Source organism: Hippocampus zosterae, chromosome 4 (genome assembly GCF_025434085.1).
Source record: "Hippocampus zosterae strain Florida chromosome 4, ASM2543408v3, whole genome shotgun sequence".
Lineage (NCBI taxonomy): Eukaryota > Metazoa > Chordata > Actinopteri > Syngnathiformes > Syngnathidae > Hippocampus > Hippocampus zosterae.
The window spans coordinates 6035839-6059819 of NC_067454.1; the positions used below are offsets into that span (position 1 = coordinate 6035839).

The following is a 23981-nucleotide window of genomic DNA, read 5'->3' on the forward strand; positions in this document are numbered from 1 at the left end:
CTTTCACTACTAGCTCTCCTGACAGAAGTGTCTCTGTGACAGGCTTCTTGTGCCGCAGCTGGTGGGACAATAGGCCACAGTGAGAAAGCTCACACCTTCAAATGAACTCTTAATAGACTGCTCGTAGTGTGCGTGAGCGGGTGTGTGTCTCTGCTTGCATCATTTCCCATCACACCAAATATTATTCAGAAGTGCTCAAAACAGTCATGTTCACGGAGTGATGTGTTATGACCTTGGCCCACTAGTGCCACCACACAGCCGAAATCTAGTAGTAGTAAGCAAATGGACACATATGTAGTAAAAAAAATATGTGAAAATGGGGAAACGTGTAAGAATATCTGCGAAAATATGTAAGAATATCTGCGAAAGTTGTATCCATTCCAATCCTATCCAAATAAAGAAATAAGAATATTTCCTTGTGGCTCAAGCTTGGTAGAAAATAGTAAAATCAATCATCAAAAATAAGGGAAAAATGGTATAGAAAACTCAAATTGATGAGAAATTAGCGAAAATGTAATACTAATTTTAATTTGATTTTGTTATACTCATCATCCCTACAGGGGAAATTAGAGCACTTTCCACTCAGCTTTCTGGCAAATTGTTAAATAAGTGAAAGTTGTTTAAAAAAAACACAGAATATGACAGTTCGACAATTGTGAAAAGGAAAGAGCGAAAATTGTTCTATTGAAAGAATTGTGATCATTTGTCAAATATTGTAAAAATAAGTGAGTGGTAAAAAGAAAAAGTGAAAAAACATGAGTATTTAAAAAAAATAATTTCTACTATTTTTTTGGGGGGGGGAGGGGAAATAGAATATACTTAAATTTAAATTAGTCCAAATGTCAGAAAACGGTAAATTACTATAAACGCTCAAAGATATGGGTGAAAATTTTAATCTGTTCTTGTTAAATCATTGAAAATAATTTATTATCAAATGTGTGATAATTGTTAGAAAAATGATATGTTATACAGTATAGTATTTTATAGACATGTGATTCTTCTAGTAAATGCCGCTTGCTTGGATAAGTGTGCTTTGATGTCGTCATCAAAATAACACTATAATACTTGATAATTATAATAATACAAAAACAAAATAAGTAATTTCACAAAAACAAAATGCCTGTGATTTCACCTCAATTGTTACAGAATGACGAGCGAGTGACGTGCGGCGACAGCACCAGTGAGGTGTCCATCTCCTGCTCCTCGACGGACGACACGGCCAGCGTTGGCCCGTCCAGCTCCAGCCCAGAAGGCAGCCAGGGCCTGGGCAGCAGCGGCTGGAGCCCCGAGGAAGGCCTCCACCCGGGGGCCTCTGTTGCTGCCACAGACGGAGGAGGAGGTGTCGCTGGGGACGCCGAGGAGGAGGCCAAAGACAGAGTTGCCGAGGTGCCGCGGCGCTGTCTTTTGCGCAGCAGCCTGCGCTCCTTCTCGCCTCTTCGCCGGCACAGTTGGGGACCTGGGAAGAACAACGGAGGAGGCCCTGCGATGAACCAGAGGAGGTAAACACAAGTAGATGGTGTAGAGAGATGTCGGTACACCAGTTGGTAGTTACATGGTGCAGAAAGATGGTAACGTTTGCATATTTTTGCTTTTGTTCATATATTATCCACGAGCATGAACGGCTGCAATGAAGTCGGCTTGCCTTCAACACATCAGCCGCTTGTTGCAGCCGCTGTTATTTGAGCATGACACCTGCTCGCTGGTGTCCCTTGGTGTCGGCATCTGCGTAGTAGTCGTGACATTCGGACATGGAGCGGAACTTGCATACTACCTGACATGCGCCAGTGATTGCAGACAGCCTGATATTTATTTGTTCTGTTTATGCGGAGGTTGTGACGGTAGACTAACTCATATACCAAGGTTCTAGGGGAGCATAAATACAAAAACATAGCCATCAAAAAGTGAGTGATGAATGCATTGTAAATAAAACGTTAAAATTAAAATTGGAGTGAAAATGGTCAATGAAAAATTCTGAAAAACCCCCCACTGTAAACTGAGTAAAAATGATAAGCAACCGGTGAAGAAAATTGTGCATTATAAAAAAAAAAGTAAAGAAACATCTGGAAATTGTCAGTTGTGATCAAAGGGTGAATTAAAATTATGTCAAGAATTAGTGATTACCAAAAAATATTTTGAAAAAAGTCTGAAAAAGTATGAGTTATCAAAAAAAATAAACTAAAGTTTCAAGAATGAGTTAGGCCATAAAATAATTTGCACTAAAATTGTAAAAGAAAGAAAACGTTAATTGAGTGAAAATTGAAAAAGAAAAATAATGCTCAGAAAATTACATCAAATAAGGTAAAAAAATGCGTGAAGATGGGGAAGAAAAAAAGTGAACAGTGTAACTGGGGGAGAAATGGGGTGAAGTTGATCTTTCACTTCCTATCTGTCTCATCCTTCACCTCTCAGCTGCAAAGGGAGACTGACACTTCACAGGAGAAGGTACATCTCATTGTATTGGTTCCTTTTGTGTGACGAGTTGTTCAGGTAGCTGCATATAGCCTCCCTAGAGAGCTACTAGTAATACTAGGAGTAGTAGTAGTAGTCTCGCACATACACTTTTTTCCAAACAACCTCTGCATTTTGCTGTTTCCCCGCAGGCGACTCTCCTGCTGCGAAAATGTGCTCTTTGCTGCTCAGAACGCTGCTAAAAAAAACCACACACACACACCTGAGAATGTGAAGCGTTTGTGGTCTGAGTGCAGCATTTTTCAGCAAATTAAACTCTTAAATGCTCACACATGAAACAGAATAGATGTCCTGGTGATTGTTAATGTAATGTGTTAGTATTGAAACATGCTGTGGTGATATCAGGAAACTATATCTGAAAAAAAGCTCACAAAAGAATGAAGATGATCAAAAAATGGGAAACAAAAAAAGGCACACTAGTGAAAGCTGTTTGAATAGTCTGTGAAAATATCCCCCAAAATAGGTGAACACTGTCAGGAAGTATTAAACTATATAAATCAGCATGTGTATTGTAAAACAAAAAAGTTTGAAGAAGTTTGTTTAAAAAAAAAACAAAAACAACCAAACATTAATATTGAAAAATATTGAAATATTGAAAACAAAAAGTATCGATCAACTTTGAAAAGATAACTTTATAAGTATTGTTTGTTAGTTTTTTGTGAGTAACCGCAAAGATTCTAGGGCGCATCACTTTGCCAAAAAATTAAATAAAATGACAGAGCCACTGCCACCTACTGCAGTGGATGCGCAATTTCACTTTATTCTTGTATGGCAAAAAAAAAAAGCCTGCACCCTGTAAACTTATTCAGTCCCCCGCCCCCGAAAGCATGCTAAAAAATAAAAAATTCAGAGAGCGATCTAAAACTGGCGTGGACATATATAACATAACGGAATGCACATGAAGGTCTTAAGGATCTGTGCCCGACATTGAACAGCAATTAGGCCATTTTGGACAACTTCCAGACTTATATTTCAATAAATCCCCCCAAATGAGCCCACTTGAACGCAGGTGTTCTAGGCAAGGCAAAATTACATAACATTTTTTCCCCAAGCCAACCAACGTAGGCAACATGCAGCATGATTTTCTTTCCATTTGTCGTTGTCGCGGACACCCCGTGTCTGCATTCGCGTCTCGTCACTCATCTCGTCCATCAGTCAGTCAGCGGCTTGTGTTAGCAGCTGCTGCTCTGATTCATGTTGGCAGACGACCTCGGGGCTCGGCAAAGCGCTGTGTGATAATAATGTCAGGAAGCAGGCCTCAGCGTGACGGATACGTTTGCGGCCGACTCCCCGAGGATAGGTGAGCGCTTATCTGGTCTCTGACAATCCGCGAAGTCATGGCCACTTTTGGTCCACTTGAGGTTAATTATGTTCCGATGTGACGGGCCGATGATTTGCTGGATAATGGGGTGCCATGCAAAACCTCAGGACTGGAAGGAAGATAAGGCATATTTATCAGCGCTGCAGCCGGCCGGGGTAGCTCATCATGAAATGAAGCCACGGGTTTTTCTTCCCCCTGATTGCTGCTGTTGGATTTTCTTATTCAGAGGCCCTTGTTTGCATTAGAAATCCTGTTAAAATAATCAGGATTAGCTTGAGTGACCACTGATATCAGAAGCTCGAGCGTGTTCCAAAAGAAATGCAATTGCATTTCCTTTTGCTCCGTTATGGTTCTCGTTTCTCTTAAGTGAAATGAGAGCAGGCCGTAATATTCTTGCTTTGTGTCCGCACAGCTACAGCCTGGAGGGCCTGAGTGGCAGCCAAGAGGAGGCACGGCGCCCGGCCGGTCAAGGCCCCCGCATTCTGGAACCTTCCAGAATGCTGCAGCATGACATGGATGAACGCGGCTCCCTCGTGTCCCTCACGGAGGAGCAGGAGGAAACGGGGCCGCCGTGCGGCCTGGAAAAGCAGGTCAGCGTTCATAAATGCACCCGCGTTTGTCAAATTTGTCAGTTTACTTTTTACCCGTCACACCCTCGGCTCTCCTGTCGCCACAGAGGTCGAGGCGCTATCGTCCGTTGAGGAACAGCTGCCCCCCGATGACCCTTCCCCTCACCAAGTCTGTGTCCATGCTCGCTATCAGCCACAGAGACATTGATGGTGAGTGGCTGAATGCAAATCAGGCAATACAAAATTAAGGTGAAAACTGTCAAAATCAAACATTTGAGATGACAGCAGTCACCACCTTATTACTTATTACTTATTACTGATTCGTCTTACTGTTTATTGTATATGTTAAATCGCTCCATGTACAGCACTTTGTATGCAGCGATGGCTGTTTGAAAGTGCTCTATAAATACTGTTGACTTGACTTGACTTGACCGTGGATAGCCTATGATGTTTTTTGGTGCTTGAAATGGTTCATTCGGGAAGGGGCCACTTAAGAAATGCTTTCTAAATATGAAATATGTCACGAGCACCCACATGACAAAGAAGCAGTTGGTTGTGTTTGTTTTGTCATGGCTTGCTTTGGTTCTTTTCCCACCTGCCCCACGCATCAGTTGTGGGACGTCTGCGCCGGAGGAGGCGGATTTCCTTCTCCTTCAGCCTTTCCCCCATCCTCACTAAATCTAAGTCTCACACCCTTTATGGCGACTCGTCCACTAGCGACGATGATGATAACTTCAGTAAGTATTTGAACGCACTAGGCCATAGGTGTCAGACTCAGGTCCTGGAGGGCCGTTGTCCTCCATGTTTTCCAAGTCTCCCTGTTGCAACACACCTGATTCAAATGATCAGATCATCAGCAAGCTCTGTGCAAGCCTGACATTGAACCTGTTCATTTGAATCAGGTGTGTTGCAACAGGGAGACTTGGAAAACATGCAGGACAGCGGCCCTTCCAGGACCTGAGTTTGACTCCCCTGCACTAGGCGCTGTAGTCAAGGTCATCCAGATGCTTGATGTCACCCTTAGACACCCTCCAGCTCCTTGTGCGTCCAGCGGGGGTGGGCAAACTGTGGCCCGTGTGCCACTTACAGCCAGCTTTAATTAAGGCCACCTTGCAATTACATTATCAAGGGTAATGTAGTTTTTGTTGCAATAATTCATCTGATACATTTATCTCATCCAATAATTTGTGAATTTATTGTAATCCATTTTACATGCAGATTTAAACAGTTTTAGATTTATTCTAAATATTTTTTGTTGTTAAAAAAATAATTTACATATGTTTTATGGACATATGTAATTTTTTGGCTCAATTTTTTAAAATTCTTGTTTTTATCTTGTCTGACCAAAAACAAAATGTGACCCCGGAAGCACAAAAGTTTGTCCACCCTTGGCCCTGCATTTTGAAAATGATCATCCTTTTGTCAGTTGACATGGGATGAATTTAAAGAGGTTCTAGTGCACCAAATTGTGCCATCGTCCAGGCGAGATCGGCTGAGGCAGGAGAGCTAAAATATACATGGAAAAATGAATTATGCATTTGACCCCCCCCCCCAAAAAAAAAAAAAATGCCCCTCATGCTTTCTGCTGACTGTTTTGATAAGTCTCCTGGAAGTTAAGCAATCTACTATTTTTGTGGAGCTCAGCTAGATTGTCATCTTGATTTCCCCATAGTTTGCCAGTTTGCATTAGGATTGATACAAGGCACTATAGATTGAATTTTCTTTTTTCCCCACTGACTGGATTATTTCTATTGCCCAAGGTAGCGGTTACCCACGTTGTGAGAGTCAAGTGTATGACCAAGTATGTCAATGCAGGGAAAGGACAGACAAATATAGTTGACCTCATCTGTTACCCGGCCGCGCGCAGTCTTTCATTAACTAGTCCTGTGTGAGTGAAAACTGGTTGGTTTTCTCCCCTATGCCCTTTCCTGTCGGTTTGATCACCACTTGTCGGAATGATTTTGTTGCAGTAGAGCCTGTGATATAATTTAGCACATTTTTTGCGCATTTTTGACCAGCTCTTATGCTTCACAGGTATGAGGTCCTTCTCTAGCACGTCTGGATCACTCGCATACAGGTCAGTGCAGCCCAAACCGCTACAGCGCTGACTTACTGTTTGTCACATGTGTGTTCTCATGTTTTTGTTGTTGTTGTTGTGTTTAAAAAAATTAAAAAAAATTGTTGAATAGCATATCGGAGGAGGAGCCTGGGCCGCTGCGGAGCGACGCTGAGACGACGGGCAAGGGTGGCACAAAAGTTAGCCGCACCTTCAGCTACCTCAAGAACAAGATGTACAAGAAGACAAAGGTGAGGCGACCCACCCAAATATTTGTGTGATTCCTCCCTAAATTCTCCTCATGAACCAAATCCATTGCATTTGCTTTTTTTGAACGTATAGTTAGCCACAGGATGTTGTTATAGTTACACATCTGCTTCACTCTTCTAAGGTTGTGGTTTTGAATATTTGTTCCTGCCTTTCTTTCTGGAGTTAATATGCATTCTCCAGCTTCCATTTTAGGTTAATTGGAGACTGCTTTGTTCGTAGGTGGCGTGTGAATGGTTGTTGTTTACATACCTAGCCTGCGAATGAGTGATGACTCGTTCATGTTTAGCCTGCTTCTTTCACCAAAAGTATTGTCATTGAAGCCTGGAAATGGTTTACAGGTGTGAATACTTGTGAATGCGGCTTTTTAGAACTTGAACAAGATTATTGACCCGGTCCTCTCTCATATTTACTTAGAAGATTAGTGACATTTCATTTCTTGAGTGCCGTAACTTTCTCTGTGCTTTCAAGACATGTGAGGATGTAGTTTAAAAAAAAAAAAACTGCCATCTAATGTTTTTCTTCAAAGTGGTTGTTCTTGTCAGCAACCTTTCTGTTCAAGACAGGTTTTGAAAAGGACATGACTGAGGTTCAGGTTGTGACTAGGGTGACAGGATAGCTTTTCTTTCCACCAGGTGTCACTTCAAAATTGTTTCACCAAAGCTATCATGTGCCTGAACTACGGGCGACAAATTTAAAAAAAAGTCAAAAACCCAAAACAACAAAAACATAGGAGCCGCATTAACATTAAACTGATGTTAACTGCAAAATATGCTTTGGGCTGCAAGCGCCCCCAGGCTGTGAGTTTGAGAGCCCTGCTCTAAATTGTCCATAGGCGTTAATGTACTTGTCAATGCCTGTTTTGTCTATATGTGCCCTGCAATTGACTGGCACCCAGTCCAGGTTGCATCCAGCTTCTGTTACCAAATGTCACCTGGGATAGACTCCAACTCATCCACCATTCTAATGGGGCCAAACTATAGAAATGGATAGATGCATAGCTGGTGACACAGGGGTTGAAGAGGATGTAAAGCAGGAAGACATCTCCTCACACCGTACCTCCGTAATGTCTTTTTTAAAGGGACAGGCCACTTCACGAGGCATTTGAGCCACCATGTACAAACTGGCTTGTTACAGCCGTGGTGTCGTCACTGCGCCAACAGCAAAAGGCTCATTGCAGAAGTGTCAGCCTCACTTCCTTTTTGTCACTCGGCGCAATGGCGTCTTGCTGCTGCTTCTTGTAGCCTTCTTGTCGCCACTCAGCGATGTCATGCAGGAGGCTAACACGGAGCCATGGCTTCTCGCTGAGGAGGTGGAAGGGCTGGCACCAGGTAGGCGGACTGTTTCCACAGTATCAGGGGCTGGGCGTCTGACCTTCATGGTCTTTGCAGCGACCTCTCCACTGCAGTTTTCAGGCTGTTAAAAGTGTTGTTAAATGTGCTCTCTTGTGTCTTTTTTCCTGCTCCTTGACAGTCTCTGAAATGGAAAACCTGTAGTCTACTATCAGACCTGGGAGAGACTTGTTGTCGGCTTTCGTTCTTGGTCAAACAGTGGTTGTGGCAGGAAGTGCAAGTTTCGAAACGGTCCGACTGTCATAAGTTGAAAAAAATGTAAACTCTAATCATGTCGCCAAAATCAAAGCCTACAGGCATTATTTTGAGTCACATTCAAGTATCTCAAGAAGTTGACCTCAAAGCAAAATAAATGAAATGTGTCTTCACCGTCACGCAAGTGTTAAAAGAAGTTAACGACGAAGTTCATTGTTAGATTGAAACACACACAAGACTCTGGAGAAAATAGGCTGAGAAACTTTTCAAGATCATGCAAATTGTCCTTGAATGACTTCATGCATTGAGTTTTTGAAAAGTATTCACTTATTCATATGATTTTTTTAAATGAAGTTAACTGTTGCAGTGGAGAGATGAGAGGCAAGTCTCTTCACATTGTTCAGTCTAAGGATTTAATTCTTTTGATGCTCACTGTGCAGAAGTCTAATCTGAAGTCAAACTTCATTTTTTTGGCATTTATAACAGTTGTACTTTTCCTAAAATTGGTCTCAGTTACCAGATTTTGATTTCCCACTGTAAGTGTCTGGTTCTTCTGAGATTTGTGCCTGAAGCTATTGCCTTGTAAGCCTGAGCTTTGGAAACTCTGCTGTGTTGGTTTCCTTTGGGTTTGGGTGGATGCTATGTGACGTCAAGCCGCGAGAATAGGAGCTCCTGTTCTTCTCCGCATCACTTCATCGGAATTGTGATGGCCGAAATGGCAGAGGGATGATGTCATCTCTCTATCTGACTGTGTATATAACACTGCTCAATGACGGAAAGGTCGGGAAAAATTAATTCCCAGACGGAACGTCTCCTGTCAGCTGCCACACTTCCTGGGAGGAGACAGAGTCATGTTACACTGTGTCATTCTTAACTCATTCACTCCCAAAGACGTTTTTAAACGTCTTTTCAGACTTGGTCTAGAATTGGCTGGTACTGAATGAGTTAACCATTGATGACAGTAGTTTTCACTTTTTAGTTTTTAGTATGCACTTTTTATTGTTTGTGTGCAAATACTTTGGTCTCTGGATGTCTGCCCACGCATCAAGTGTGAATCTAACTCCCTATTTCTGAAATAGTGGCAATCTGTGCAAGACCTTTTTCACTTATGCTCCCCACTGTTATGTAACAGTGGAGCTAATTAACATCATGACCACAGCCACAATGCGTTTCTCAGTCGATGATATGATTATATGATCAGCAAGACCAGAGTCTAAGGCTGAGGATGAGCTGCAGGTTTCTTCTATCAGTGATGCTTTTTCACCATTGCCATCTAATGTGGGCGGAGCATGGTGTCCAAGTTGGAGAATCATTTTAAGGATTCACCCGCTCTTCGCCGCTTGCAGCTGTCATGTTTTGTAATTCAAAAGTGCTATATGCCCGTAAAATATAGCGGCGAGTGTAGTACAGCGAAAGAGGAAATATTTATCAGGTGCTTCCTTCCTCCAACATTCTGCAGTCTTGTTCTTTTTGCAGACAGCACACAGGGTCAGGCCCGTGTTGCGTTATGAGTGCGAAAAGAACTCAAAGTGAGTCTAACTACAAGATGCACGATTTCATGATGCAATTCGTTCTTCGAGTGGGTTGCTGAATATTCCAGGACTCCCCATTGGGGCAGTCCTCTTCAGTTAGATTGCAACGAGGAATTTCCATTCATCGATGCATACTATACTTTTTTCCTGCTTTCATGCTCTAAAATCATGATTTTTGTTTGTTTGATGGTGTGCTCCACCTGTTCAGGAAAAAGAGAAGGACAAAAAGGAGAAGGAGGCCAAGGAGAAGGAGAAGAAGGCGGTCAACGGGCACCACTTTGCTGCAATGGGCTCCAGTCAGGCGCCACCGTGCTCCCACTGCTTCCAGTGTAATAAGGCCCTCAGCAGCAAGGAGCTCTTTCAGTGCACGTGTAAGTACCGTCACATGTCCTCAGTGTGTGTTTTGTTTGTGTGTCGGCCCTGTACAATGTAATGAGATCCCGCCTAAGAGTTGCCTTCGCGGTTAAAATGGAGATCACTTCTGAGGTGGAGGTGTTCATTTAACAGAATGATTATTATTGCGGTGGCGGCATGGTGGACGAAAGGTTAGCATGTCCCACCTCACAGTACAGACGTCTACATTTTGAATCCCGGCTCCTGTGTGTAGTTTGCATCTGTTTTTCCCTCTGCCTCGACGGGTTTTCTCCGGGTACTCCGGTTTCCTCACACATGATAAAAACATCCATGATAGGTTGATTGAACACTATGAATTGCCCTTAGGTGTAAGAGTGAGCGTGAATCATTGTCGTTTGTCTGTGTGTGCCCTGCGATTGACTGGCAACCAGTTCAGGGTGTACCATACTTACTGCCCGATGGTTGCTGGGATAGGCTCCAGCACGCCCGTGACCCTCCAAAGGCTAACGCGGTTCGGATAATGGATGGATTATTATTGTTGCTGGTGTCTTTGATATATGAATGCATTTTAGGCTTGTCCTGCAATCTCGCCTAAAAGCCAAAATATCCCTAAAATTTCATTTGAATCATTTCATTGTTCATTTAAATGTTTTAATTATTTGGCTTTTTTTTAATATATATTTTCAGTCATTTATTTGTTATATTCATTTGGATTTTTTTTGTATTTTATTTGTTTTCTCTTTGTTTAATGTCTTTTGGCTATGTATTTTTATTTCACTTTATTTAAATATTTGTGTTGCATTGATCAATTTTTTGTTGTTTTGTTCTGGTATTTTATTTTTATTAGTCATTTTCTATTTTATATTCTCTGTACTTTTTTTCTGTTAATGTTTAGCCAAAATGAACATTGGTCCGCAAGAATCATTAGCAGTATATTGGCTGATGGTGTCCAAAAACAGCTGCAAAATTGATCACCAGTGAGGTTTATGTGACTAAGGCGGCAAGGAAAAACAAGAAAGAGGATGTCACCGCTTGCGCAAGATTTTGGCGCAACAGTCTGAAAAAGCAGAAAGCAGCTTTCTACTCGTATGTCCCATCATTGTGCTTCTTGTCGCTTCTGAGGGTGTTTCCAGGCAGATGCCGGCCTGGAAGACATTCAAGCATTCGCACACTCGCTCTTTTGTGTGAGCTTGAGGCAATGTGCAGGCCCTGCCTATGCAAGATGTCATAAAAAAAGCCCTCGTAAAACCGTTTAAGAGGAGAAAATGGCCGTGGGACTCCGAGCAATCATAGGCTATGTTGCATAATCTGCAAGGTGAACAGTAAAAAAAAAAGAAAAGAAATGAAAAGAAAAAAAAAGGCACCCCCAAAAAACAATTGAAAATGAAACACAAAAAGTAAGGCAAAAGAAATACAGTAATGACACAAAACAAAATAATGTATTAAGCACAATAAAACCCAAATTAATATACAAAAAAAATGAAAATATAAATATATGACTCTAAAATGATATTAAATTTTAAAAATGTTAATACAAAATAAAAGTTAAAAGAACTAAATACTAAAATATAGAATACAAGTTCAATATATTAAATCCAAAGTTTTAAAAATGCACTTTAAATGTATTAACAATTGTGATAAAGTACACTAAAGGGAACCGTAAAACAAAGAACACATATTAAATACAAGAAAAGAAAGAACAAAAACATTAAAACCAGAGTACCCGGAAAAACCCCACACACGTACGGGGAAAACATGCAAACTCCACACAGGAAAGCCAGGGCCCGGAATCGAACCCCTGAAAAATGCCAATAAATACAGAAGAAAATATACACCAGACCTGGATATTTCCCTGCCATGTGAAAGAAAGACGTAATGCTTTCTTTCACTTTGACTCAGACGAGTGCTTGCATTGACATCATTGTAAAAGTGGGAAGTGTGCACTTTCACGCGGAAGATGGTGCTTAAAAAACGAAGGTTAACTTTTGTTGGGGGTGGGGGTATTTATGGTTATATTTTACCAAGCACAAAGTCATAGGTCAGCGGTCATATTTTCTCAAACAGGAGTTTTAATAGACACTGTGGCCCCCAAAGAATCATTTTTGTTTTTTTAGAAAGTTATATATCTGTATATATGAAGCATATTCACAAAATAAATATACTTTAGCTATTACTGTATACTGCAATACAGTATTAGTACTTTGCAACAAAGACCATGTTTCGACAAAATAATATGATTATTCTTCTTTTGAATTGTTGAAGCAAAATATTTGAAAACAACAGACTTGTTTCATTACTTTCACAATTCTAAAAAAAATAACAAAAAAAACCTGAACTATAAGTTATGAAAAGGGAAACAAAAAGTTCGTCCTCATCCTTGTTTTATATGACAGCAATGTCAGACTGACTTTGTTCCCACGCCTCTATCAGTACCGTTTACTGCATACAAGACTACAGGCAGTATGAAGGGTGTTTCTAGCTCGTGAACTCAGAAGAGGAACTTACATTATTGTTGGTCATCCTTAGTACAGTCAATCCTCTCTAAGTGCACCTTTTTAGCCCTTTTCAATGGTAGCGTTAGAGGGAGAGATGATGTATGCGTCTCCATTGGAAACAAGAGTATGTTTGTCCTCCAAACTCCAGACCAAATCACACTTTGGCAATCTCCCGCTGACTGAGAAACTTTCCCATGCAAAGCAACGACTGTATATGTCAGCCATTTTAGAATCCCCCCACCCACCCTAAATCGCCCAGTATTACCCCGTGTTGCATCACGCACCACAATCTGCTTTTCATTACAGGGACGGTTTTCCATCCACCACACCTTTTTTTTTTTTTTCATCCGCCATTCTCCCACTTTTCTTTCCAGACTGCAATGCCTGCGTGCACAAGAGCTGCAGGGACGGTCTGGCCGTTTGCGCCAAGGTGAAGATGAAGGTAAAACTGATGCTTTTGCATGTTGTCCTGTGGACCAATACTGAAGCTATCTCTCTCTCTCTCTCTCTCTCTCTCTCTCTATCTCTCTCTCTCTCTTTCTCTCTCTCTCTGTCTCTCTGTCTCTCTGTCTCTCTGTCTCTCTGTCTCTGGCTCTCTGTCTCTCTCTCTATGTCTCTTTTAACGCTGGCCAGTTGCCCAGGCAGCATCTTAACACAGTGCCAGATTCCAGCTCCTTCCCCGGTGTCACCATGAGGAACAAATGTGAGTTGCGAGCATCAAACGCATCTTCAAACACGCAGTCATGTATCATGTATCAACATTTGACATATTAGTGTCAAATGTCAACATGCGAAAGAAATGTCAAGTCAGCAGAAGTGGCAGAAATGGCTTGTAGTATGATGTGTAGTGCAGTTGGACACCCCAACACCAACAGTAGCATTAGCTACAAACTGTTTTTTGTTCTTAATTTTTATGTCAATTTTTGTTTTTGCATCAAATTTTTCAATATATTTTCTGGAATGTTTCAACTTTTCTTTTTCTTTTAGTTTTAACATTTAAAAAAATCCTTTCTATTATATGAATGATTTAAATACATTTAGATTTAAATATTTTTACAACTTTTTAAAAATGTAATTTTGGCCAAATGTTTTAAAATAGTTTTTACTTGTTTCACAACTTTTTTAAACTTCAAGTTGTAATATATTTTCTGTGATACAAATTGATTTGTATATGTTCATTGGCCTTGAATATTTGTTTTATTTTTTAAAATATAATTTTTTTGAGATAGTGTTAGATTCTTAACATTTTGACTTTACACCTTTATTTTACCTTTTTATTTTACTTCATTTGGATTTATCTTGCATTGGTTTTAAATATATTCTTTTTTGAGAACGTTTTTCAAGCAGAATAATAGCTGTGGGTTGGTTATAATCTCTGATGTAGTCATATTCATCTGGGGAATCTTATTACACTATCACCTCTAAACCAGAAACCTAAAAGGAGTTCCTCTGGGATTCCTTCTAGAGCCCTTGTGACATTTTAGGCATGAATTGACCGGTTTGCTTGCCTTCCTGTCCAGCATGCGGGACAAGGGAACGCCCCTGGTCAGTCATCTTGTCCCCAGAGGACCACTCGTCTCTGACTTTGCCACAGTCGCGCCGCCATACCAGCCTCATGCCGTTCCACGGCAACAACCTGTCCAAAAGTCTTTCCATTAGCAACATTGCTGGGTGAGTAGGCAGGACGATTTCCGCAATGCCTGCGTCAGTTGATAATATCTGTTCATTGACTTTATTGCGTGTGTGTGTCTGTGTCTGTGTGTCTGTGTCTGTCTGGTTGTAGTCCAGTGTTTGATGAGATTCCCATCAGGGGTCTGCGCTATCTTTCCCAGTCTACTGACTCGCTCAACAGGACAAATCAGGTCACAGAGTCCATGGAATCACTTACTGACGAAGGTCATTACATACCATCGCAACCATGTAAATAAATGGAGATCCGTTATGATGCCTTTATGTGAGATACATTTATAACATGTCCCAAACAAAAAATAGATGGTAACATGGAAATTTTGCTGCTGCCGGTTGCAGGGACAGAGATGATGGACAGCCAGCTGATGGGCGAGTTTGAGGGCGAGGCCAAGGAGATGGAGGCCGACTCGTGGAGTTTAGGCGTGGAGCACCAGTACCTCCAGCAGCTGGACCGCAATCTGGTCAAGAGGCAGGACGTCATCTACGGTACTCACATGCCACCACCTTACTCATGTACAAACCATATGAAGGATGAAGCCGCTACGTGTGTCTCCAAATGTTTACCCGTTCAACGACTACATAAAAATGAAAAAAACGCAGAGATGGATCAGACCAAAATTATCGAACTTATCCTCAATGAGCTCATCCTTTCCGAATAAAAAAACAATATCCCAAATTGTGAGTCCGAATCCAGGGATGTCGTTTTAAATGAGATTTTTTCCCAAATGATGTGTAATTGACTATAATTTAGCATTTTACTTGTTTCTAACCCGTTCTGAGCTCTCAACTCTGTGAGTTTCATTACTTCTTAACTAATTTATGACATGATTTACTGTACGGCAGAGCTGATGCAGACGGAGATGCACCACATCCGCACGCTGCGCATCATGTCGGAGGTGTACAGCAAGGGCCTACAAATGGAGGTGCAACTGGAGCCGCAGATCCTAGAGCGGCTTTTCCCCGCGCTGGACGAGCTGCTGGAGCTCCACACGCAGCTTCTCCTACGCCTGCTGGAGAGGAAGCGTGAAAGCCAGGCAGAGGGCGGGCGCTCGGAGCGAGGCCTCATCGTCCACCGGATAGGGGACATCCTCCTCAGCCAGGTGAGAGAGATGATGTTCACATGGCAGCAGTTCAGTTCAGTAGGAATGCTAAAACAGTGAAGTTAGGAGAAAAACCAAAGGAAAGTATGTATTGTTATGTCAATGCATGCAGCGGGTCACATTGACTTACAAACATTGTTTGTGTTGCAACGATTCATCCAGAAATGATAAAATGGAGAGGCAGATTTACAAGATAAATAAGCTAGCACCTAGTGTAGTAAAAAAAAAAAAAAATGAGTAAAAGCTTTGACAAAAAGTGGCAATGTTCAATAAGAAAGTCTTTAAAGTTACAGGAAAAATGTGTAAACATATATTTGAAACAAGATTAAAAATAAAGCAAAGGTGTGAGAGGTGTAGAAATAAAGGTGTAAGTTATGAAAACCTTTTTGTGAAATGTCAGTGCAATATGGAAAACATATCTTCTTCATCGGTTTTTGTTGTGGTTTTCGTTTGTTTGTTTGTTACCCATGTCTGTGCAAAGGGATTTTAAATAAGTTCTAACCCAATCTTTCAAGTTCTCGGGATGCAACAGCGAAAGCATCAAGAGGATTTACGGGAGATTCTGCAGCCGCCACAATGAGGCCGTCAACCTGTACAAGGACCTTTTGACCAAAGAGAAACGCTTCAAGGCCTTCATCAAAGTACGTCCATCTTCTTCCTGAGTAGGAGTTGATCAAACTAAGAGTAAAATAATCCACCCAAAGAGGAACGTCTCATTCAAGCCAATTTTGACAGTGCGGTTTAAGGTTGTATTTTTTTTCCTTCAATCAGAAAAAGATGAGCAGCAGCATTGTTCGGCGTCTCAGCATCCCAGAATGCATTCTGCTAGTGACCCAGAGAATAACCAAGTACCCTGTGCTGATTCAGAGGATCCTGCAGCACACTAAAGGTCAGACAAATGCGCTGACTGGAGACACACCTGAAGCAGTGATTCCCAACACCTGTGCCATGACACATTAGTGAAAAATCATTAACTGTGCAGCAGGAAATAATGTGTTTCTCCTTAGTCGGTTTGAGAATTAATACAAATAATGTCCCGTTATTCAACTTTCTATGCCACTAACATCATGACAGGCAGAGTAATTAAATTGTCGATGGCCGAAGACACAATGAAATTGTGGGTTCTCTCGTTGCCATTCATTCAACAGCAATATAGAGGAAATATTTTGGATTGATTTACTCCTCCTACGTGCGCTAAACACCTTTACACTTATGACAACACAACCTTTTTAAAGCACAACTTTAAAAGCATTTTGATGAATGCCCCATGTGGGCGGGAAAAAATGTGAAGCACTATAATTAACGAGGGACGAGGGGTATAACAAAAATTGGAGGGTGGGGGTTAAGTGAAGCTCACAGTTTATCTACATTTTGCCATCGGTATGCACATACTAATTTCTTGTACTATGTATTTTTACCGCTGGTCCTCTAATACACTCTCGTAGTGATGGCAAGTACACAGACAAATAAAGTCAAAGAGAAAGGAAGACATTCCCGTGGATTCTCACTGACTCAACTGCTTTTTTCTGGGGGCAGAGGGCGACAGCGACTACGACGAGCTGTCTGGGGCGCTGCGCCTGGTGAAAGAAACGATCGCTGGCGTGGACGGCCGCGTGAACGAGCACGACAAGCGGCGGCGCCTCAAGGATTTTCACAGCCGCACTGATACCAAGTCCATCATGATGATGAAGAGTGGCCAGATCTTCGCCCGCGAGGACCTGCTGCGGCGGCGCCTGGTCCACGACGGTGCCCTGCAGCTCAAGAGCAGCCAGGGACGTCTCAAAGGTGACCACATTTCCCTAATAATGGGAAAAAATATATAGAAACCGCCTAACTACGATCTCTCCGTCATCTCAGATGTCCACGCACTGCTCCTGTCGGACGTGCTGGTCTTCCTTCAGGAGAAAGACCAGAAATATGTCTTTGCCATGCTGGTAAGACTGCTCGCCGGAAAAGCACACTGTGTAAATTTGGTCTTGTCAGTGGAACAATCTGGCAACTTTTAAAAGTAAACTTTCCAGTCATAAACTCTTCTAAGTATCCGTTTTCGGTGTCTCATGCTGCCGTGGCTGGCAAAACCTATGTGCGTGGACATGTGCAGCACGCTTGTTGTTTTGTTTCTGGTTTATTTATAGAGCAACGTAACATCCGCTGTGACGTGTGCCGCGTTAATCTCGCAAGAGTTTCTGGTTTATTTATAGAGCAACGTAACATCCGCTGTGACGTGTGCTGCGTTAATCTCGCAAGAAAAAAATTAATCCCGTTAAAATTCATTTAAATTAATGCCAATTAAAAACGCGCTTAACTGACAGCTCTAATATATATACCTGTATATCTATACAGTATATATAAAACGTAATGTGTGTGTGTGTATTTACAAAAAATTACAAAAAGAATGCCATGTAGCTATGAGCTTCTTTTTCCACCTTAGCACACAAAAAACGCACACCCGTGCACACTGAGCGAGCGAGAAGGGGAGAGAATGTTAGCGGCCTGCGGCAAAGAAACCACACTCATCATCACGAAATTGCCCGGCCATTTCAGAGCGGAGGCCTTTAAAAAGACAAATCACATGTTTGTAGATTGGAGGGCAGCCTCAAGCAAAAACACGAGAATAATGGCGCGCAGATCTCCACCAAGTCCAAACCATCCGAAATCTATGAAGTCTTCGGCGATTCAGCACGACTCTGTCCTGTAGGGGGCAGTAATGCTAACTAAGTTTTACAGTGGGGGGAGGCGTAGGGGTTCACTGGAGCTCCATCTGCTGGATCGGGTGGGTCAGTGACCCACTTGGTCCCAATCCAAGTTTACTGTAACAAGAGAAAGTGAAACGCCTCAATTTATGCTTAATGTAACCTCCACACAATTTTGTATTCTTTAAGGCAATCTTGCAAAACAACCAACCAGCATGAAAAACAAACCAACATGTGCTTTTCCATGGCACATTTTCTCTTGGATAAACAGCACATACCTTTGATCCACCAAATGTTATCATTATTTTAGGTCTAATCCTACCTCTTAATTGATTAAGAGTGTTTTACAATATACTGTATATATATTTTTACCCTCATAAAATGTTTGTTGTTTATATTCTACTTGAGTGTTTTTCTTCCACAATGGATGTGAACATTAACGATTTTCTATTGTTCTGCATCTGTTTTTATTCCCTCACTCCATCCAATGCAACTCTAATCTTCTTCTTGTTTTCCGCTGCTCACATTTGATGCTTCCTGTCATTTTTTTCCTTTTCCCTCCTCGCCGCTTCACCAACCCATTTCCTGCCCACTGCCTCATCATCATCATCGCCATCCCTTTCTCTTGTCATGTGTCTTCCTCCTCCTTCTCCTCGGCCCTCCCACCCACTGTCTAAACTAACCCCCTCACCCCGGTAGGACCAGCGCTCGACTGTCATCTCGCTGCAGAAGCTGATTGTGCGCGAGGTGGCCAACGAGGAGCGCGGACTTTTCCTCATCACGGCAGGTATCGAGAAGCCAGAGATGATGGAGGTGCTGGCCAGCTCCAAGGAGGAACGTAATGCCTGGATGCAACTAATACAGGACGCCATGCAGTCCATGTGAGTACCCACCGCTAACAATTATGGCCCACCGTGGATTCACATCCCTTTGACTCAGGTAGGCATGTGCTGCAGCCAAGGAGTTAGCCTGAGTACAAAGTCAGGGAGTGAAGGAGTCATCAGGCATGCTGCCGGAAGGTTCCTAATTTAATTAATGTACAGTGATGCCATGAATATTCGCAGGTCACAAATAATTAACATTTCCAATTTGTATTTTTCATCCGTGGGAAATATTCCCAGCTATGCGAAAAAGTGCAACTTTTTTCTTTTTTTTTTTTGAACTCTCATTTTCTGAAACAACCTAATAAACCACAGGATGCTGCCAAAGTCCTGTCTGCATAGGAAAGACAGTCCAATAACCGGTGCCAAGAAAGTAGCTAAGGGAGTTGCAACATTAGATTGATGAAATAATAAAGTGTATTTTCCAATATCATCTGACATCTTAAGTTTAGGTGACTTATATGTACCAAATTTTGAAAATTGCTTATTATTTAGAAAGGATGAATGTGAAAAAAACTGATAAGTGAATTGTAGCACCACTGTTACTGTAATTGACATCAACATTTAATATATCTCACCTTTTCAAACACTTAATATATTCCCATTTTGATTATGAAAAATATCGTTCGTGTCACTCTCCACTTGATCTTTTTTTTAAATTACAAGAATATTAAAGCCATCATTTATACAGTAATTATGCAGTGCAATTGAACGGTATGCAGAATTATTTTCTTTGTATTGCTAATGTTATTGATAAAATTTTTCAAACATGGAAATTCTGACATATTGTTCTGGACGTGAGTTTCTGTTGGTCGTCAGCGCCACAATTGGTCATTCGTTTTTAAGTGAAATGTCATTATTTTCTCTTTTGTATTCATAATGGCTCTTTAACCAAGCAAAGATAATCGTTATCCAAATACTCGATTATTTAATAGAATTTTCAGGAGGATACTTGTGTGCTTAAATTGCCATCACTACATTTAATTGCCCGTTTTACTATCATATTTTATACATAATCACCCGGGATTAACCTGAGAAAAATTGTTTCTCAAAATTAAAACAATGCTACTCAAGTGAAGTTATTGAAGAGCAAAACTACTCTTCAAAGGAATAAAAAGGTATTTTCTTGGTTGAATAAAATTAACTGAGTCACAATTAAACGTGTTGCTGTTGTGCGGCACAGGGAGAGGGACGAGGACGAGGGCATCCCCAGCGAGACCGAAGATGACAAGCGACAACTGGAGATCAAAGCCAAAGAAATGAGAGGCGAGCAAATAACTCCAGAATGTCCTCCGGATGCTTCTTTAGTATCGGAAGTAGTTAACTCTCCTCCCTCTCTTTCCTTCATCCCTCCTTTAGACCTGCTGAAGCAGAAGGATTCTCAGATCATGTCCCTGCTGGAGGAGAAGGTGCGGCTCTTCCGTGGCATGTGTGAGGGCTCCAGTCCAGTTGAGGAGGCCTGCCGGCAGACCAGGCACTTCTTCAGGTCACCTGTCGGGCCGGACCCCCCCATGGGGGCCTGCGTCATGAAGGACGCCCTGCAGGAAGGTAAGCGGGGCAAGGCTTAAACGCTGCCGATGAGTCTTGTGCTTCATAAGGATGCTGGAGATGTTTGTTATTGCTACTAGGTCCTGCTGCTTCTCTTCTAAATGCAAATTATTCTCACACTCCATTGTCCTTAAGGATCCAGCTGCAGCGAAGACTGTTTTTCTGACAACACAATTCGGCAACTTCGGCGTTAAAGTGACTTTTAATGTCTTTTACACTGCACAACTTAACTGCATGCAAGGATTCTCCCGCCACAATTTGTGGCATACCCGTCACTTTTCACCATTAGAAATGGCGCGACGAGAAATATGCCATATTGAAACCAAAAGTGCTTAGCACGCTCAGTCACACAATGTGCGTCATAGGCTTAATGTGATGGCTCCGCCGATTTTCATGACAGCCACAATAGGAATAAACATATCGACTAGGAATCATGCACAAAATTAATTTTAGTGGCATGGACAGTGAAAGGTAGATTCACAATTACGGGAGGATTTTTTAGCCTTTTATCTCTGAAATGCAATTGGTCAGGCATCGTCGTGCCTTTTTGTATGCAATACAGGTGTAGTCATGTTCCTCTTGCAATTTTGCACAGTAGTATAAAACACAAGTAGGTAGAAATCATCCATAGTAAAAAAAATAAATAAAAAAAGGAAAATTCCACCGTATGTTTGCTCACGCAAAGTAAGTACACTTGGGCACTGTGGCGTAATACGCTATCATATAAATTATGCAATGCCTTTTCTCGCCAAGTTTTTATGACAAGCGCCACCTTGCACAATAGATATAACCTGAATGACTTGAGACAATAGAGAAAAAAATGTAATGAAACGCACAGCCACACGGGCAACATCAAACTCATCAGGCTCCACTTTGCTCAATTGAAAAAAAAAAAACAAACAAATCATTTCCTTTTGTGGCTGAGTACTAAATAGAGGAGAGACTTGTCCTCCTTCATTGGTTGTCTTTGTTTGTAAACATGTAGCCGTAGCCATTAGCGGTAATGAACATTACTAGTCGACTTAAAAGAACATCAATTCAAGGCCTGTTGAAGATGTCTCGTTTTGTATTGCGGTTCTTTTCTTTTTGCACGCCTTCTGCCTCATTTCATCTGAGCACGCTGACTGTTCTTTCCACTTGATTAGATACAATACACAATTTGCACCCCCCTTCCCCCACTCTGCTCAACAATAATTTGGGCATGCATATACATTCAGGGCATCCTGAAATTATTCATCAGGCTACATTTTTTCCACATTTTGTTACCAACTTACAGCAAAATTGGATATGGTAATGTCTTCATCATTTCTACACACAACTCCTGAAAATGATAAGGGGGGTAATGGCTCAAAGCACACAGAAAAGACACTGAAGGAGTAGCTTCATGATTAATATTTGAATATCCACATTTCTGGAGAGATCTGAAAATGGCTTTGCACCGACGGTCCCCATCAAACCCAATTGGGCTTGGCTGCGCTGCAAAGAGGAATGGGCAAAACTGCCCAACGATAAGTGTCCCAAAGCGCATCAGATTAAAAACAAACTTGAGCTTGTAATTGCTATTATCAACAAAGCACTAAACAAGGGCTGTGAATGTATATGTGAGTTTTTAATTTTTGATTTCTAACTTTACAACAATTTCAAATTTTGAAAATCTTATTTCATGTTCACCGCGACCCTAGTGAGGATCAAGCGGCTCGGAAGATGAATGAATGAATGAATATTTCATGTTCATTATGGGGTCTTGTGTAAAGAACTTTTGCAACACGGCTGCGACAAAGTAAAACTTGGAATACTTTATGACCACATTGTCTATCAAAAAAAAAAATGAATACTTGTATTTTGGGGCGTCAGATTCGATGCATATTTCTGCCAGTACGTGCCCAAGATTACTTGCACTAACGTAAGCACATAGCGCCTGCAGACTAGAGGTGATGTCACAACAAATCATGGTGCATTGAACTAAGACTGATTTTTTTCCCCATATTGTCCTTTTGGTGTGTAGTGTGTAAAATTTTAAACACACACACACACACACACACACACACACACACACACACACACACACGCACAGGTGAAGTCTCGTCAACATATTTGAATGTAAAGTATGCGGAACAGGTTGTTGCTTGGCAACTGCCTTTGTAACCCTGTTAGCCGGATGATTCGTTTACTGACCTCACATTGATTTTTTTTTTTCTCGGCGTGTGTGTGTGTGTGCGTGTGCGTGTGTGTGTGAGACAGTGGAGACACTGCAGACCCTGGTGAACAGTAGCCTCGGCGGGGCGATGGCCGGTGTCCAAGATGTCGGAGGTGGAGGAGGCGCACCCGGCTCGGGGTGCCTGCCCCGACGGGCCGAGACCTTTGGCGGCTTTGACAGTCACCAGATGCACCTCAGTAAGAGTAAGTGTGGAAGTGCGTATGGACACTTGGTCAGATGTAGCCGCACAATCTAACAGGCAAACAATAAAGTGGTTCATCTTCAATTTTTGATTAAAGTATTAATATACAGTATGGTTCAATGCCATCACTTTTATTAGGTCTGGGGCTGTTTTGTTTTTACTTCCTTCTATTAGGTTCGCAAGATTATTTAGGTTAGAATTGCCCACGATGTCCCTTTTCAAGCTATTGAAGTTGGTCAAAAGACACCAAAGAGATTAGACATCAGGATTTGTCAGTGATATTTGGTATGTGAACAAACATTTCTCTGATTGGATCACTCTTATCCTTGGATTGAATCTGGAACAGTAACAATGGAAAACGGCCTTTCTCCGATTGGATGTAAGCTTTCCCTCAGCGTGTTGTGGCAGCTGATGTTGCGATGTTGCGTTTTGATCCTTCGGTGTCAGCCCTTACTCTCATTGTGAAACTGAACACACCTAGCATTGTTCACCCACAAATAGGAAACATGAGATGGTTTCCAACGCTGTTGACAGGCTTGGTCTTTACCTGTTAATGTGTTGTGACAAAAGTAATCATAAAAGCCGCCAGGACGTATATTGATAGCTATTTAGCTACAATTTCTACATGGCCTATTCATTTTTTGCGTTGTCCAAATGTGCTGCTGATGTAATTAAAAAAAATGACTACTTGCCTGATGTTTATGGAGTCCTCCTCCCAGAAATGTGCCTCTCAACACAGCACACTTCAGACTGTGAAATGCCCAAAATAAATTGAAGCCATTCATTCCTCGGTTTCTCAGAGGTTTACAGTTGATGCAAAGTTTACATTTGCACAAAAATGTAATAGCATTGTCGCTCATTTGGCGCGTGCCAACCACCAAGGGGGCACCTACTTGTCTACTGAATAGTGTATCCACATCACAATGACAATTACATTTGAAAGGCTCGTTTTTCTCCCTTTGACAAAGACCCTAATTGCTCCAACATGACCACCGCTCTCACCTTGATTGGTCATATTGTTCATAAAAGCCTCCGTGCATAATAGAAATAAAAGACCATTT

At 41.7% G+C, this 23981-nt stretch overlaps 1 protein-coding gene across 3 annotated transcripts in view; it reads left to right on the forward strand.

The window, feature by feature from the left end:
- LOC127599984 (A-kinase anchor protein 13) overlaps nt 1-23981 on the forward strand; it is an 87475-nt gene that overhangs the window by 58253 nt on the left and 5241 nt on the right. For 2 of the 3 annotated variants that reach the window (XM_052064271.1, XM_052064272.1), the window contains exons 12-33: nt 1147-1499; nt 2410-2442; nt 4203-4380; nt 4467-4569; nt 4971-5096; nt 6394-6436; nt 6549-6666; nt 9970-10132; nt 12985-13052; nt 13244-13313; nt 14131-14281; nt 14394-14530; nt 14639-14785; nt 15143-15399; nt 15915-16040; nt 16171-16288; nt 16936-17184; nt 17257-17333; nt 18792-18973; nt 20157-20239; nt 20333-20521; nt 22763-22921. In XM_052064271.1, the coding sequence (XP_051920231.1) occupies nt 1147-1499; nt 2410-2442; nt 4203-4380; nt 4467-4569; nt 4971-5096; nt 6394-6436; nt 6549-6666; nt 9970-10132; nt 12985-13052; nt 13244-13313; nt 14131-14281; nt 14394-14530; nt 14639-14785; nt 15143-15399; nt 15915-16040; nt 16171-16288; nt 16936-17184; nt 17257-17333; nt 18792-18973; nt 20157-20239; nt 20333-20521; nt 22763-22921 (3130 nt within the window). The remainder of the gene's footprint in view (nt 1-1146; nt 1500-2409; nt 2443-4202; nt 4381-4466; nt 4570-4970; nt 5097-6393; nt 6437-6548; nt 6667-9969; nt 10133-12984; nt 13053-13243; nt 13314-14130; nt 14282-14393; nt 14531-14638; nt 14786-15142; nt 15400-15914; nt 16041-16170; nt 16289-16935; nt 17185-17256; nt 17334-18791; nt 18974-20156; nt 20240-20332; nt 20522-22762; nt 22922-23981) is intronic. The other variant, XM_052064270.1, reaches the window with a different exon arrangement.